The sequence below is a fragment of the Thalassophryne amazonica genome, chromosome 20 (genome assembly GCF_902500255.1).
Source record: "Thalassophryne amazonica chromosome 20, fThaAma1.1, whole genome shotgun sequence".
NCBI classification, from domain to species: domain Eukaryota; kingdom Metazoa; phylum Chordata; class Actinopteri; order Batrachoidiformes; family Batrachoididae; genus Thalassophryne; species Thalassophryne amazonica.
The window spans coordinates 44,720,383-44,738,918 of NC_047122.1; the positions used below are offsets into that span (position 1 = coordinate 44,720,383).

General features: G+C 40.6%; 1 protein-coding gene across 3 annotated transcripts in view; it reads left to right on the forward strand.

Moving 5' to 3' along the window:
• Nucleotides 1-18,536, forward strand: part of ripor2 (RHO family interacting cell polarization regulator 2) — a 109,770-nt gene that overhangs the window by 14,151 nt on the left and 77,083 nt on the right. The window contains exon 1 of one of the 3 annotated variants that reach the window (XM_034160148.1): nt 3,759-4,219. The exons of the other annotated variants lie outside the window; for them this stretch is intronic. Within the exon in view, the coding sequence (XP_034016039.1) occupies nt 4,141-4,219 (79 nt within the window). The 5' untranslated portion in view covers nt 3,759-4,140. Of the gene's footprint in view, nt 1-3,758; nt 4,220-18,536 lie in introns of those variants that run through there. 3 annotated transcript variants of the gene reach the window in all.

Sequence of the window (18,536 nt, forward strand, 5' to 3'; positions counted from 1 at the left end):
AGGTGAAAAATAACCACACGTTTTAATTAGATTTCATCATAAATATTAGGTATTTCATAGGTTTTATGGTTGGTAAAACCATAAGCCACATTAAATGTGTTTCAAACTTTTGTGCAGTAGCAGCTTAATAATAAGTTTTCTTTTTTGTTGCAGAAATGTCAGTAAAATTGTTTAACTGTGCACATGTGAATGTTTACCAGAAAATTAGCCTTAGCCCTTCCACGCTAATAATAGATATTTTGGCGGCGGTAAGAGGCAGCACACTGATGCAAGTTGTCAGTCAGAAGCGTGAGCGCGTCGGGGGGGCCTCAGCCTTCTGGGATACTCATCATCTGGCTCGATTCAGATGCCAAAGAGCTTCATTGTTTGACGCCATTCAAACAACGCCTTTGTACGGAGCAGCTCTGATTCTGCTCCTCTTTGCGGTGCCGTAGTAACAATAGTGTGTGTGTTTCACACAAACACACACACTATTGCCATTTGTCTTTGTGTCATGTTTCAGTGGCATTGTGTGATCATCATTATTATTGCAGCAATGTGCCAGTAGCTGTTTGTGTGTTTGCATGCCAGCAGTGTGTGCTTTTGTCAGTCGCTAACATGCAGCATGGCGGCCCAAACGTGACCGTTTTCTGTGTCTGCAGCCTGTAATGTAGCTTATGATCAAAACTTTGCATCTTCATAGAAAATTCATCTGTTTTTAGTGTTTGGCACCAGTTTTTAAACATGCATGTGATGATTTTAACAGTGCATACATAGGAGCAGCAACCAGTGGGCTTTGATTTATGTGTGTCCGAGTCCTGGATGTGACTGTTTTTACTGAGCATTGTGCTCAAAGTGGCCTGTTGGCTTTGGCTTGCTGTGCATGTTTGGCACATGTATCCAGAACTCTGAGTCCTGATGGCTGCTTTGTACCTGAGCGGTCTGGACTTGCCTTGGTGAAAATGAGTTTGTCTCCGGGTCTGTTTCCTGGAGCAACGGCCTTAAAGCGAGGCGTCCACAGGAGAGAAGTGTGAAGGAAAAGTGATAATGAATTGACTTGAGGCCTAGTTTCTCTTCTAGTTGGGAACTGGTTTGACTGAATAGGATGTGAGTCCATGACAGGAAGGACGTGGCTGCAGCAGATAAATGTAAGAATCACATGAAGTTTTAAAATGGCAGTTGTTTTTCAGTATGAACACCCAACATATACCCTATTTGTTCAAATTAAACACATTGGCAAATGGTACTAAATTGTTCAGTGTGTTGCTACTAAACACAAATGTAACATTTTAAGATATAATTTGAGTTGTCTTGATTTTTAAATGCAATATTTTTGTGGGCCATGAACCTATTTTATCTACAGCAATGTTAGAAAATATTAGCTGACACCTTAGCAATAAACCTCAATCCCATGTTTGTGTCCTGCACATTCCCATAGGATTCCATGTTAAAATGTCCAACATTTGAGCAGAAATAAACGTGTTTATAGCCTGGTACAAAAAACGGTTTTGGTCTTTATAGATCGTTTGCGCATCCATGAAAACTGTATGTGGGTTGAATTTTCTTCTGACTTCTTAGTTTAAGACAAATTTAAGCCATCATGTTCTGCATAATTTTGGGTGTGGTTGGTTTGAGTGACAGCGGCTGAGCCCAGCGACGACTCCTCTCGTAGTCTCCAACTGTAATTGAAACCGCTGGCAGTGGTTGAAACCTACTACATTCAGTCTCTGTGTGTGTGTGTGTGTGTGTGTGTGTGTGTGTGTGTGTGTGTGTGTGTGTGTGTGTGTGTGTGTGTGTGTGTGTGTGTGTGTGTGTGTGTGTGTGTGTGTGTGTGTGTGTGTGTGTGTTGATATATATTTTCTGTCATTGAAAAATTGTACACATCATGATTCCTTAAAGTTATATTAATTCCTATAGGAACTGCAAAGTACAGTTGATTATTTCTTTACTTATTATTTTTGTAATTCTTCTCTGTAACATGCATTAAAAATGGGAAAATGCATGAAGTACTTTATAAATGAGTCAAACTGAGTATTGTTAGAAGATTGGTTACATTGGGCTTCTTTTGAAGAGCAAATTTGTTTCCTTTGGGCTTGTTTTCACAAACAAGTTTGCTTCTTTTTTTCTCTCTCTCTCTCTCTTTTTTTTCTTTTTTCTGAAAATCTGGCAACATGTGTTTTGCAACGGTGACTTCTCTCATTTGACACCGGAAGATGAGTAAGCAGATGTGTTCCTTCCATCGAGCGTCATCATTTGGTTGCTAAGTGTGTGCAAAGTGTCTCAATCACTTTCATTTTTCGGTTATGTACACCACCAAAATTGGATGGAGGTTCCAATTTTATGCCTGTCTTCCAGTTATCAGTCAGAAACCAAGAGCCAAAAAGCAATGACAAATTGTGCATAGCAAAGATAACCAACGTTCTGTGAAAATTATCTGAAAAAGAATTTGGAAACTGAAAAAGTTGGAAAAAAAAACCTGACAACACCACAAAAAAAAAACAAACTTAAATTCAAGTGCATGAATTAAATACATCATCCTGACATTTGATCACATCTACTGTAATTTATCTTATGAAAAGCCACTTCTAACAGGACTTTGACATAGAAAATTTGTGGAATTCGAAACTAGTGCTGGCGGAAGTTTGCGCTCTGTGAGTACGGTGCTCTAGTTTTATTTTTAATTTTGTAGCAGACATGTTTTTCATTGAAGATACAATTGTTCTCACTTCAGTCTTGTGCAAAGAAGACAAGTGCTACTCAAATGTTGATTTATCTGTTGGGTGCAAACAAGAGTACGAGTGATGATTGCGTGTGCATGTTATGTGCACGACGTCTGCATCAGAATCAGTGCAGGTGGACCTGTTTTTGTTGTTTTCGGAGTGGCTATACGCCCAACCATTGGTTCAATAAAGTAAATACGCAAGCATATACGCCCAACCACAACCGACCAATGAGCGCGTTTGTAAGTTCACTTCCGGTTTTAATGCGGGGGGGGTATTTTTTTTAGGCAGCTGCAGGAGGGTTCACAGGCCGCGGAGGGGCTGTGATCTAAAACAGTTCTGTTTGGCTCATCACTCCCAGGAATCTGTGTCAAACTAACACCATCTTACAGGCAACAAGCAGAATTTTGTTCATAAAAACTGTTTTGTCATCGTTAACAGGCTTCCATTCAAGATACTTATGAAGTTTGTCTGTTTTCATCCATTGCGGTGGGTTTTTTTTTTTGCAGTAATTAAAGACAGCGCCGTTAAATGTGTCAAACATACGCCGCTTTTCATGTTGCAATAGAGCCTTTAAAAAAGTGGTGTAAAAAACATAGTTCAGATGCACAAAACGTGACAAATACATGATTGGTTGGGCGAATAAGGTAAGACGTTATATTTATCTGCCCAACAGTTGGGCATGTAATGTTCAATGTATGACTTATCTGCTATTCGCCCAACGGTTGGGCGAATAGCTTTTGCATTTTGATTTTTCTCTTTTTTTCTCCCTTCTTCTTCTTCTTGCATCACTGCAGAGTTTCTCTGGCTGCGAGCAGCACCAGAGGTTGTCGGCGTCACCGGCGCCCCTTCAGCTTGGGTCAAGTGCAAAAATAGATGGAGCAGTCAGTGTGGTCCCATGATTCTCAGCAAGCTGTGAGGGAAGGACAAGTAGAGCCGACCTCGCCTCCTACACGAGGCTTGCTCCACACACACACACACACATACATGTTCACACTTTTTTCTTCTTTGCTGGCTCAAAATACTGAAACTAATTATTTCTGTTAATCAGCAGCCACCCGGGCTGACTCACTGTGCAGCGCAGCGCCGTGCTTTTGGACACGCATCCACGTGCACGCTCACATCACTCATGCACGTGCACGCCGATCGGCGCGCTCTCACTTCAGCTTTGCACAGGATGTTGTGAAATCTGCACTGTTGCTGAAACTTAGCGAAGGTCACCGGGACTCCTCTCTCTCACACCCACACACACACACACACACGCACACTCACCTGGCACACAGAGCTTGGCTCAGTCCTTGAACAAAAAGCCTGTCGGCGATCGGACTGTCGCCCAAAGCGAGGAGGCCGAGCCGGTGTTGATTCGATTTCACAGCCGAGTGGCTTTCTGCGACGCTGAGTCTGTTCAGCCGAGGGAGAGAGGAGACGAAGAGGAGCAGTGATGGCTATGACCGACTTCGCCGAGGATGACCTGGATGAGACGATGCGTGAAGAAGCGGAGGATGTCTTCTACGAAGATGGTAGGCTCATTGTGAGGCGTGAAAGCAGCTGCGGGGTTACAGGTGGGCTGCAGGTGAGTCAGGTCAGCTGGTTTTAGAACATGTGGATTCGATGGTTGAAAGAGACCCTTTGGGGGGGGATCAGCTGTGTTTGCTGTCTCACCCAAATCACATTATGTAGCTGAAACCAAAACCAAACCCGTTGTGACTGAATAAATGCATCGAAACCTAGAAGTTTCTTTTGATTCATGTTTTGTGCTCAGTTCTTCTTTGCAGAAGTCCTGTGCAGCAGCATTTGTCTATCGATTTTCAACTTTTACCCTTTTTAGAAAGCTGAGAGGAGCCGTGCCCTCTGCCGTGTGGGTGTTCGTGTGGAACTGGCAGATGTTTCTAACCGAGCTTTCTGCACAACATGGAAATCTTTTCGATGTGCATTTTTGTGTGAATGTTTATTTTGGAGACTTTGCTGCAGAACAGAATTTGGCCTTCAAAATGTATCACATCGAACAATAGAACCACATTTACTTTTTTAAGCACTAATTCTGAGCTGCAGTAATGATACATCCAAACATTTTAAAAGTTGTCCCATTTTTCTTTGTTTCTAAAGCACCTGATGAAATGCTGTTTCCTTTTGCCCAAGAATGGCTAAATGTTTAAACTAATTTCTGAACCACTTTCACTGTTTCTTGTCCACTTGCGTTCCATGCACACACTCTTTGTGGCTTTGTGCAGCAGCTCTTGTGTGAGTGTGCACGAGGATATTCCTGTGTATTGCATCACTGGGTGGGTAATGTATGCTACTATCTCAGATGACCCACTTCTGGCTGAGATACACTGGCGGTAACATGAGGCCGCCATTGAGCAGAGTACAGCAGCCAGATGAGTCTCTGCAACAAACTGGCCAATCACAAAGCAGAGATTCACTGTGGGTGTTGGCTAACGGGCATCGGCATGAGTATTCAGAGAAGAATCTTGAAGAATATCAGGTCGGGTCTGGGAGCATGCCTTGGTGCTGTGTGGCACCACATCCACTTTGCCATCTATCTACCACAGCCAGGGGTCCTCAACGATCAGTCACCTTTGCACTGGATCATACTCAGAGAAACGTGTCACATGGCCAAAATGTCATCGCTGATGTTCCCTCACAATGCATGTGATACTCCTTATTTTAGAGTCCCGAAGTAACAACTCATTTGATGCAGAGTCATTTCAGCAGTACCCAAGGATGTTCTGAAGAGACCTGGTACCAAAAGCATCTAGTTGTGACCTTAGGTCATTGATTCATGTCCAAGTCTCACAACCATACAGTATGACAGGAAGCACCAGGACCCTAAAGACTTGCAACTTTGTTCTCCTGCAAAGATATGAGCGTTGCCAAACACCTCTGTCCAGTGACCTCATGATTTCATAAGCTCTTTACAGACATCTCTCGATCTCAAAGGCCAAGGACTGTGAGACATGTACGAGGAGTAATGCTTTATTTTTCAATATAATCACTGTGTGAGCTTTTTCCAGTGTTGCTGCAGTGCCTAAATACCATTCTTATAAGGAGGTAATGGTCCAGTGGTTAAGTGGTTGAGCAAGGTCTTTAATCCCCTATTGCTCCCAGTGTGTAGTGAGCGCCTTGTATGGCAGCACCCTGACATCGGGGTGAATGTGAGGCATTCTTGTAAAGCACTTCGAGCGTCTGATGCAGATGGAAAAGTGCTATATAAAAGCAGTCCATTTACCATCCTTATAAAAGATCTTATCTTGGACTTCAAGGAAGTCATCCACTGCAGATATTACATCATTATCAGTATTGTAATGAGTTCCAGCAAGATGCCTTTTCATGTTTGGAAACAGATGGAAGTCAAAAGGAGCCACAGCAGGGGGATAAGATGCGTGTGGAACAAGTTCAAGGCCACATTCGTGAATGGCAGCTATCACAATGACCAATGTCTGGACCAGAGCATTGTCCTGATGAAACACAACACCTCATCACCCCTTCTGCTTTATTTTCTGCTGCAGTTCTTGCAAAAGGGAAGCATAATAGGCCCCACTGGTGGTCTGTTACTTCTAGAGATACTCCACCATTATGATGCCCTCAGCATCCCAAAAGATGCTGAGTGCATGACTTTTCCAGCAGATGAGACAGCTTTGGCTTTTTTCAGTGGGGGAGATCCCACATGTTTCCATTGTTTATTTGTTGTTGTTGGGACTCCAGTTCAAAGTGATGGACCCAGGTCTCAGCCATGGTCATGAATCGTTGCATGAAGTTATCCAGATCTGCCTCAAAAAGCTGAAGCTTCTCCCTGAACATCTGGAACCTTGTGCGCTTCTGATTGGCTGAGAGAAGCCTTGGGACCCATTGTGCTAAAGGTTTGGTCATTCCCAGTTCTTCCATCAGAATGAAATGAACTCTCTCCTGGGAAATGCCTACAGTACCGGCTATGTGATGCTCACTCACTCTTCTGTCAGCGAAGACCAAATCATGGATCTTCTGAAACATATCTGTCAAGGTGGCAGTTCTGGGTCTTCCTGATCTTGCTCCATCTTCAGCACTTGTTCTACCCCTCTTGAATTCGACTGACCAGCGTTTAACTGTAGCATAAGATGGGGCGTCCACCCCTAATGTCATTACCACGTCCTCATGGATCTCAACGGAGACATTCCCTTTATCATGAGATACTGAATCCCAGCACACCCAACAGCTTTGTCCATTTTGCCACTCTGACACGCCCCTACTCACTTCACTGAAATGTCTGCAAGTCTAAATTTCATACATTCTCAAGAGAAATATTGGTTTCTGAGAATTCGAAAGATGGTGAATTATGCCCTACTTTTTCTGCGTCAGGTTCAAAACCTTTCAGTCACCCCTTGTATGTCACTACTGAGATAAATGAATGTCTCTACAGGTTCAACACTTTCACCACATATAGATACACTTCTGATGGTATGAAATAGCTATGATCAATTAAAAATCCATCCACAAAGCTCAAGTATTGGAAGTTTAACCGAAGTTGAATCCAACCGTACAAACTGTGATTTTTGCATGTATGAGTAGCTGTACAGTGCAACATTTGTGGTCTTGCATTAGTATGGAAGAGGTTACAGGGGTTACTTTGGACATTGCATTACAGTTCGCATGACCTCCACATGAGTCGTAATAAAAATGTACTTCAATACAAAGCGGAGATAATAGAGGGTATAAATTTGTCCTGGTTTTGGCTGAAGTGCTGCAGCAAAGGTGAGTTACGACTAAGTGAATGCTTTTATCCTGGCAGCAGAAATGTCAAATAGTATCCTCCCTCTCCTCCCTTTCTTCACCTCCTGTCCTTAGTCAAATGCACACAAGAAAAAAAAAAGCCTCACTTACTCAGTAGGAACAATGTGTCACTTTCAACAGGAATTAGGACTAGAAACAAGAAGCATGCCCAGTTGCACATCTTGGTTGTCGGTGAAGGGGCAACATTTAACAGTAGAGGTTAAGGCTGCCTACTTACTAGATAAAATATTTTCTCCATCATGCAGTGGTAATGGGATATCCAAAGCAGCTTCTGCAAAGCCCACTGTCTGCAAGCTATCCAACGTTTGAGGGCCTTGTGTCTAAGGTAATGGTTGAGGAGCTAATTTTAGTAATTGGTCTTTGTGTTGGAATTGTGTTTCAGTTTTCAGCTCCAGCGCCATCATATGAATCAGTATCTTCCTGTGCACTTCTGTATTCATTTTAAAGGTCCTAAAAATGATTTAGTACCACCAGATGTCACTCTAAAGCACCAGCATCTTAGACCAGAACACCAGCTTCCCTTCTGCCACTCCTTCACCTCTTCCCTCGCTGCTCATCAGGAAAGAACAGTCAAGAGTCGAGTTGCAATTTGAAAAGGCTCTCTATATGGGAAAAGCCAGACCTATGTTGGTTCTAGACTGACCATGTTTTTGTTTAAAGTGCTTTTTTACACTCTGAACATTTCTTGGTTGGAGGAATTTCAATCATCTTGAATGCTCATGTCATGGTTTTTTTCTGGCATTGTTTCTTTCCTCTGGGTTCTCCGTATTACTGTGATATTCCCCATTTAATCCCAGTGTTGTTGTTTCCTCACGCGCTTTTATTTTGATGTTTCCTCCGTGTTTATTCCCTGTGACTTTACTGCCTGTTCGCTGGTTTCTGGGTTCGCGTTTCTCCACTTCTGTTGTAATTTCCTCAGCTTTTTAACCAGTCACAAGTCACCACCTTTCTGCCAGATTACGCACCCTCATACCTGTTTTTGCCCCTTTTTTCCCTTCGTTTTTAACGCTGTACTACCAACCCACACTTTTTTTTTCCTGTTTTTTTTTTTTTTTTTTTTTTTTTTTTTTTTTTTTTTTTTTTTTTTTTTTTTTTTGCTTGCTTGTTTGTTTTTTGTGAGCATAACTGATTTGGCTGATTCCTGCTTTGGTCACCTGGTATGATTGGTCATTATGTACGGACACTTTGCCTGTTTTGGTGAATAACTCTTTTACTGCTTCTCTCAAAGACACGGTTGCATATGGGAATGTTTTTACATGTGCTAGACCTCTGCCTTTTAAAACAATCTATCCCATCATCTCTCTTTTCCTGGACAACATTGTAGTGCAGACAATTCCTGTTGTGTGTTCTCATAAAGCCAGCTGCACCTTTTGTAAAATAAACCAGCTTTTTACCTCCGTCCATTGTTATTCTCTGCGCTGGGGTCCTCTGTGAAGCTGTTGCAGCACAGTGCTATGTAGGTGGTCACTACTGTCTCTGTTTAAACATGAGGATAGGCAGTGGTTACACAGATCAGTATTCACATGCACTAAATTTACATGGGCGACTGATCCAGCTATGCAAACAAGGAAGAGAAATGCTCAGATTACAACACGCACAGATGGAGTGTTGCCTTATATTTTTGTGCATGTTGCCATTACATCACTCTATGAGGGAAATCATTGTTAGTTGCTATATTAATGTTTAAAATGTCATTGCACGTTGTCCTTGTGGATTTTTTTTTCCACAGTTTTCTTTTTTGTAGTTTGGGGACTAGGAAGCTGAACCTCTGCTCATAACAAAAATACTGTAGCACTCAGAGAAAATTTGGTGCTTCAGAGAAAATGGGTTTATAGTGAGTACAAGATGAGTAGATTCTGGCACACAAATACACCCACTTTGCTCAACATGTGCAAGCACATAGTATTTGTCCTTCTCACAAGCCTGCACAGCTTCCTTTCTTGAAATAAATGTCTAACAAATTTTAAAAAAAAGGATGCATATAAAGTGAACAGCAGCTTTATTCAGTTAAAATAAGCACACCTGTGTGACACACGAGGTGTGATTCTTGCTGTGTGCAGTCTGCAGTGCAGGAGCACTGAAGGAGAGCAGCAGGAGTCTTCACAGACCGTTTAAATATGAACCTGATGGTGGCGTGGTTGCTTTGGTGTTGACATCTAAATAAACCAGTGTTTGACTGACTGGGTCAGAAAGCCTAAAGAGCTCCTCTCAGTCATGACAGGGGAGCTTCTGGAATATCTCAGGTCCCTGAATTTATTATTTCAACAGCTGCATTTAGGAAATACACTTTTAGATGTCTTTATGGTTTGTGTTTTTGTGAAGTCGTGTCGGCTCTGCTTTGATGTAGGCTGGTTTTGTGTTTCTTCAGTGTCCCCTACAGTAGAAATGTTTCCTACCATTGACACCACAAACCCTCTCATTGCAGGATGTAACAGCTATTATCTTAGCGTTTTCATCTCTGCGGCTGAATGGCACTCGTGTCGTGGTATTTTTTTATCTGGTTTATATCAGAACTGCAGAGATGAGGGTTAGGCTTTAAATCAGGCTGTAAAGTAACACCCACAAGGGGTGAAAGGTTTGAAAAAATGTTGTCATCTGTGAGCTTTAATCTCCTGCACCAGACTTTGCCAAAGGGCTTTTCTTTAATGCACTCAGCTGAAAAACACCTGAGATCCAGAAACGGGATAAGCCGCCAAATGGAACAGGCTGGGAGGGCAAGGTGCAACAGGCAGGGCAGCAGGCCTGAAATATTCTGTCAGACAAGCACTCATAGCCCATGCAGCTGCAAAAAAAGGAATAATTTTGGAAGTATGCATTGAAATGGACATTACTGCATGTTTATAGCAGCATTATTGTCGTATTTTAATCAATACAGCCAATTCTGAATGACTTGCTTGTAAATTTTAACATTCACATCTACATACATTTAAAGAGTTATGCATAATTAACAGCTTTTATTAAGATCAGTGTATCAGTTTTCCCTGGAACTGATTGAGATGATGTTCAACTGATGGTAAATAAATGACCAGGAATCAACAACAAAATGGAAGCATTGTAGAAGATTGAATTCCAAAAAAAAAAAGATCAAATTTACTTTATGTTGAAATCTACAGAAGCGTATTGCATTCACTGGATAAAAAAAATTTGACTACTGATCTCGTAATTATGAGATCTTTTCTCATAATTATGAGATCCTGATGTCGTAATTATGAGAGCTTTTCTCGTAATTACGACATGAGGATCTCGTAATTATGAGATCAAGCTATTTATTTATTTATTTTGTGTGTGTGTGTGTGTGTGTAATGACTTCTGTACAATGTGCTTCCGTACTTCCAGTCCCTCGGTAAAGACAAGCGTAATTATGAGATCTTTTCTCATAATTACGAGAAAAGATCTCATAATTACGAGATCTTTTCTCGTAATTACGAGATCAGTGGTCAAATTTTTTTTTTATCCAGTGAATGCAATACATAGAAATCTAATTATTTTAACATATTTAAAATATAACATATTTGTGTTATATTTCAAAATTAATTTAGTTCATTTTAATGCTGTTAAAGTATTTATGAAATGGAGGGAGAAGGGCATTAGTGCATGTGCAAGGTTCAAAGTTTGCTTCAGACAGTGTGACTGCGTAAAATGTTAGTTTCTCCACAGATTCACTTTGAAAAACAAAGTAAAAACATTATAACGCTAACAAATGTCAATATTAATAAATGACACAGTAGTTACATTACCTGTACAGCAGGTATCCCGCAAAACCATTTTGAGGAATATGTCCAGACTTCTTCCTGAGTTCTTTCCAACAGGATCTCTGGTCCTCTGTGTTTACTACCTGTGACTGTTGCTATGTTTCAAATTAGTTTTCTCTATTCTTTGTCACTTGTAGTCGCAGTTTTGGTCCTACAGAGTTTCTTTGGCTCCATGATGCTGTCATCGGCCAAGTTTGAGATTTGTGGATCAGAAAAGCCCCATGTCACGTGATTCATGATGTCATTGCAAATAGTGCGTCATAATGTCTTGTTGCTCTATTTTAATCCACATTGGTCAAAATACTGAATTATTTCAGGTGAAGAGAATTTTTATCATATGGGTGGGATAAGATTGTGAATCCTTTATTTGAATACTAAGGAACAAAGTTGTAGAGATGATGAAGAACAGGCTTTTTATATGGCTTAATTTTTTTTATTATTATTATTAATTAATTAATTTATTTATTTATTGTTAAACGGGATTACACCTTTAATATCAATTTGTATGGTGCCTGAGTCATATTTATAGTTTTCTAGTCTCAAGTGTTGCTTCTAGTGAAAAATTACAAGACAATTCTCAGAATGATGGTATTTTATAAGAATTTCCACTCACAGTAATGAATAGGCCTGAATTAAAAATAAAAATGAGTCCCAAAATATCCCTGCTCCTGAAGTGAAAAACTGTTAGGAGCAGTGAGGAGGATTTTTAAAAGGCTTAAGATTTTAAAGCAGATGACTAAACAGTGGAAAGACAAAGAAGCAGGAGAAAGAATAAAATGTTTGTGGTTGATCTGATAAGAGATGCACCCATCTGCTTACCACCACCCCCCCCCCCCCCCCCATAGCAATAATCTCAAACAAAAATGACCCCAGCAGTAAAAAAAAAAGTTGACTATGAGAAAATACAACAATAGATCTGCTGCATGATGATGCTGTTCATTTAATTTCCACTGGATGTCCAAACACTTACTAGAAATGCTTCTCTGAATGTTTATGAGTATGACCCCTGGCCACCTGCATTAGCTTGTTGGAAAGGTGTATAATATGACACCCCCCCCTTAACGAAAGTGAGGTAAAACAGATCTGACATCCACATCCAGACCCCAAAGAACACCAAAATTTACCAGATTCTGATCTGTTTGAGGAGATGCACCATTCCATAAGGTTTCATAAAAATCTGATTTTTAATAGAAGAGTAATCTTAATAGTCCTCAAAACATGATATTTTCTTCTTACGGGAGGTGTAGTGTTGGGTTCTGTCCTTGAATGTCATAGTTTTAGCCTGAAAACAACTTCTTCCATTAAGGGGTCACCACAGCACCTCATCTCATCTTCAACCGCTTTTCCGGGTTCAGGTCACGGGGGCAACAGCTTTAGCAGGGGACCCCAGACTTCCCTTTCCCATGCCACATTGACCACCTCTGACTGGGGGATCCCGAGGCGTTCCCAGGCCAGTGTGGAGATATAATCTCTCCACCTATAGTCCTGGGTCTTCCCCGGGGTCTCCTCCCAGATGGACATGCCTGGAACACCTCCCTTGGGAGGCGCCCAGGAAGCATCCTTACCAGATGCCTGAACCACCTCAGCAGATCACCGGTTTTTATATAACGGCTGAGTGGATCCTTGTCATTTGATTGGTGCTTTGTATGTCACGTGACATGGATTATTCATCCCATTTGTATTGCGTTGCATTTAGTGTGCAGTTTGGGTCCATACGTTTTGTACCATTGCACTCTGCGAACCCTGCGCACTAGTGGGGGCGGAATTTAGCTAAACATGCAGAGTTTGTTTTGCTGATGGGCAACGATTTGAAAGAGCTAATAGATGGTGCTAATTCTTCTAACACACACACAAAACCAAATCTACTACGCTGTAAGCCATCTGGAGGCATCTCACCCTGTCCGCTACATCTTCCTCTATCACACCAACCACCTGCATTTCCTCCATTAGCACATCCGTAAACCTCCTCTTTGGCCTCCCTCTTCTCCTATTGCCTGCTAGCTCCATCCTCAGCATCCTTCTCTCTATATAGCTTGGGTTCTTCCTCTATACATGTCCAAACCGGCTCAGTCTCACCTCTATGACTGCCCTACTCACTTGCCAGGGCCTGGGACTGGCACTCAGAATACACTGGCTGCACATCCCATTCTGCACGGTCAATATTTATTGCCTGGTCGCTGTAATGGTTGTGCATTATTGTTCTGGGCCAAAGACGTCACCGCTAACATTCAGTCAATGATTTATACAGTGACAGTTGGGGGGTCTTACCTATCCATGGAAGGGGGGATCTAATATCAGGTAAGGCAAATGTTAGCTTGAACTAGCCAATATAAGTTAGTTAAACTACAACTGTCTGCAAAAATTCGAAAGTGTCCAATGTTAGCATTCATCCATAGGCACTTCATACAGTCTAATTCTGAACTTCTGAAGGTAAAGTGTATTTAACAAACTAGTTGCCTTAAATTAACTTCCTACCGTATCCTTTAGCTTGCATCACGTGCTGAACTACAGACTGAAATGAACAGTTGCTATGATGGGAGTAAAGCAGGCAGATGATGGGTTCAACTGAGGTTAAGAAATGGTTACGGTCCACTTAAGGGGCGCCTGAAATCGTATTACAACAAGTTCTGACCCCCCACACGCTGTCACTTTTATCTCTTTTGGGGGTCCTGAGTCTTACTCCCTTGTAATTTGAACAAATTCGAAAGCAGACTTGATCTACTTCTAAGATAAATCTGACTTCTGCACAGTCCACCCACACACACGTCTGACCACAGACACTGTCTGCGTTCACAGCCATGCAACATGCCCACACAAACACGACAGTGTTGCACTTTGTGCATCAGCGTGTGTGTGGATTGGCTCTGACCTGAGGGGACCTACTGTAGCTGACATGTTGCTGCTGCACATCACGCTGTTCCTTGTCCTTACAGTTGTGGCTCCACTGACCCAGTTTAGCCACTCTGATGACTCTTACTGTTTTCCCCCCGATTTCACTGCAACAGTGGAGTCGAAAGCAGGAACATTTTGGAGAATTCATCTGGACTACTTTCTTTTTGTTACTCTTTTTTTTTTTTATGTTTGCACACACCACTGCATTGCTAACTTTCCTTCCCAGTTCCTGTGTGGTTGCCATGACAACCTGTTGTGGTCAGTGTTTGTATATGTTGCATTCACAACATTTCTGCAAGTGGGAAATGACGAGATTCACATCGGACTAAAATGACTTACACGTACTGTTGGATTTATTTTATTTTATTTATTTCTCTGAATCATGTATAAATTCAGTGCTCTGATTTATCCGACTTGACCACGATCGTAGCATCCTACATCATGATTGCTAAAGACATTAATGTTACAAATGCTATTTAATTACTTTTAACAAATTATTTACATCTGTGTGAGATATATTTTCATTCCTTATATGTTAATGAAATAGCCAGTGTTGCAGTTTTGCAAAGACGTGTGTAATAACTGAGTAATCAAAAGTATTTGTATCGTGAACTGTTCTGTAATTTGTGTTGGTACACTGTACTACTAACTCAGTGAGTTAGTTGAACTCAAACCATTTGAGGAAACCGATTGCCTTAAACCATTTGAATTTGCCAACTTAACAGTTAAATTTTTGAAAATTATTTTATTTAACGTTTTAGTAACTTAACAATTTATAGGTAATTAAACTTGTGTAAATCTAGTTTATGTTTTTCAATAAAAAAAAGTGACAAATAAATTTCTGCCTAAAAAATTTACATTATACTTTGGATTAAATTTTTTGATGCATTCTTTGGTTTACTTGTTGACAATGATCTGCTTTATAAAATAAAATAAAATAAAAAACAAAATCTAAAAGGACTACAAGAAAATGAAAAATGCTAAATGGTAGCCCATGAACAGAACTTGCAGTTTTTCATAATGGTATAAATGTAGCAGCTGCACTCTGTGTTGTTATGACTCTGCCCATTCGCTCCCCTTGGGACGCGAACTCACAATCTCTGGCGTGGAAGTCGGACTCTCTAACCAGAAGGCTAAAACCCAGGGCTCTGGCCTTGTGACCAGAGAATCCTTTTGAGCTGTTGGGAGTGAGGTTTACTAACTACATCTGCACAGCAACACCTGCTGGCCTCCGTTACATAAACTCAATTAAAATGAGTGAATGGAATGCACTGGAAATACATCACCAACACTTAATGCCCCAAAACTTTAAATGCACTTAAAGGAACTGAGTTGTTATGACAATTCATTTTTGAGTTAGTTTAATTAATGGAATTGAGTGACTATAACTTTTTTCAAAGTTTGAACTACATTAACTTAATTATTGTATTAAAATGTGTTGGTCCAAGCAGAGGGTCACCCCTTTGAGTCTGGTCCGCTTGAGGTTTCTTCCTCAGAGGGAGTTTTTCCTTACCACTGTCGCCTGTGTTCTTGCTCTGGGGGTTGTTAAGGTTAGACCTTACTTGTGTAAAGCGCCATGAGGCAACTTTGTTGTGATTTGGCGCTATATAAATGAAAACAAATTGAAATAAATTGAAATTGAAATACACATCTGTGACCCGACGCAAGCAGCTGCATAACTTATTTATGTCCTCCTTATAACGACACCCACAAAGCAAATATGTTAGGCAGCCAAATTGTTTTCTGAGTTAATCAAATCAGCACATGCTTTTTGAGAACTCAAAAGTTCCTAACTTGGTTTTCCCAACTTTAGCTTAGTCTTGAATGCAGCATTACACTTATTGGTTTTACAGCCTCTCGCACAATCACGCAAATCTGTTTAAAACACAAAAAAACAACAAATGCCGCCTTAATGTTTTGTGGCGAGGGCAACCGGTCACATTGTAAAGAATTTCTGTGCTTTCTTGGAAGCAAAATAACATTTCACAGCCAGAGTGATCATCAGTTTCAATCTCACCTGACGCTGTAATAACCCGACACGAACCCAGCAAAATCATAAATAATAATCACTCCTCAGATAATCACAGTTGCAGCCGTGTAAGAGGATCTTGGAGGAAGCGTTAAAGGATTAAAGCCTGCTTTGTGATGTTTATAGTGGATGAGGAGACACAGTGTTTTTGGCACCTACCTGCAGTCTGCAGGTTTGTGACGTGTGTTCAAGCCCCTAGAAGGGAGACGCTTAAAAGAGGCTGCAAACTGTCATTACACACCAAAGGAGCCGCAGCGTGGAGCCGTGCTGCAGGGCAGAGCGGCCTGTAATTGGTCCACCTGTCTGTCTAAGCAGCTTTTGTTTGTGGATGTTCAGAAAGATGCACGTAAATATGAACCGTGAAGACACCTGTGCAGTTAAAACTGTAAAGAGGCATTCAATTACAGTTTGTTCCTTATTGTGTCCTTCCTATAACCGCTGGCAAAAATAAATAAATACATAATGTGTGGAATCACCACATGCTGAGGATGCTCTCCCAGCTTTCTTCCCTCACAGGAGCAGAAATCCTCTAAAGGCCCTGAGGCCTGTCGCTGCTGTTGCTCATTATAATTTTTTCTGTTGTTTCGATTGTCAGCTCACTCTTTGGTTGTGAGTATTTTATTTCCTTTCACTTAGCTACGTGAAACAAATTGTTAATGTCTGTAAGCACTGTTAAAAACAAACTGCAGGCTCATTTACATATTTAGATTTGTGTTGGTGTTTGTAGTAAAAATGCAAACTACAAGGCGATTTCATCATTTTTTTTCCTCAACCTGATCTGGAAAACAACATACCATTAATTCAGTTAATCATAATGTAATTTGTAGTAGTAGGTATGTTTCATCAAGCAAGAATGTTTGCTTGTGAGCAAAAAATTTTGTGTCATATCTGTGATTTGTTTATGTACTGTGAATGAAGGTATAGCGGGTAGCTCAGAGCTCGGCATGCGACTCTGTGACATGAACTTGGCTTCAATTCCTGGTCAAGTTACCTGTCTGTTTCCTTGGACAAGACACATTATTTAGATTGTCCCAGTCCAACTAGCTGTAAATGGGTACCCGCCTTTTCTGGGGAAGCAACCTGTGTGGGACTGGCGTCCCATATAGGTGGAGTTGTGGACTCTGATCCGCCTCACACGCGGAATCTGTAGAAAAGCACCTGCACCAGGGGGCCGCACGGCCTGTGTAGGGCTTAATTCTTTTCTGGGACTAAGACGACGCAGATGAAGTGTCGTGTCCAAGGACAGACACAGTTAGAATGACTGGGAATCGAACCCGGGTTGACACATTGAGAGGCAAACACCTATACCACTGAGCACCTGCTCAGTTTGTATCATCCCAATTATGTTCCAGTGTGCAAAACCCATTTACCTTCTGATTTACTTTAGCAGCAGCATGAACACAAAAAAGCCTTTTAATATGCTGCACCTTCCACATGGAATAACTTAGACAGAACTGAAGTTGTCAGAAATTATCTCTATGAAGGACTTTAAGTCGATTATGAGGGATCAAGTGGAAAACTCCCTTGGTCAATGTGACTGCTTTTTAAACGTTTTTATCATGCCATTTTAGAAACTGTACCAGTAGCCCATGCTCATGGATGTCGTGTTTTTATTTATTTCTTTATATGTGTGGTTTGTGTGCACTATATATATATATATATATATATATATATATATATATATATATATATATATATATATATATAATAAAATTTCAAAAGTTTAGACTTAGAAGGTCAGAGGCGACTATGTACATTTAATAAAGTCCTGGTCCAGACCCAGATGTTGTTTTCTGTGGAGCCAAACCTATTATTAGATTTTGACAAACCATTTCTATTTTAAGATGTGCAACTTTTCGGTGTGTTACAGTAGTCTTATTTTAACTGTGCATTAATTTAACGCATCATTCATTCTCAAGTAAATCAATCTGCACTTTATTTTTTCTAAATTTAAGCACTTTATTTTAAGGTGTCTTTTTCAAAAGCTCTTTATTTTATTTTTAAACCCAAACCTTATTTTGCTTAAAATGAGAAAAAAACATTTATTTTACTATTTGAGCACCCTCCAGTTCAATGTGAAATTCAATAAACATTCTTGAAATACTGTGGAATTGCACTTTATTTATTTTATTTGACACTCAGTTATTGAGTACACTCTAAAACGTTGCAGCCTCGTTAGTTATGTCCACTTGCTACCTCTCTTTAACATTAAGAGCTCTTACCAGTTTTGGATGTTGAACTCAACTTTACAAATTGTGTTGAGTTGTAAAGTTGAGTTCAACATCCAAAACTGGTAAGAGCTCTTTAGAGGTAGCAAGTGGACATAACTAAATGAGTCTGCAATGTTTTAGAGTGTACATACAGACGCTGATACATCTACTAGGCTACTTCAAAATA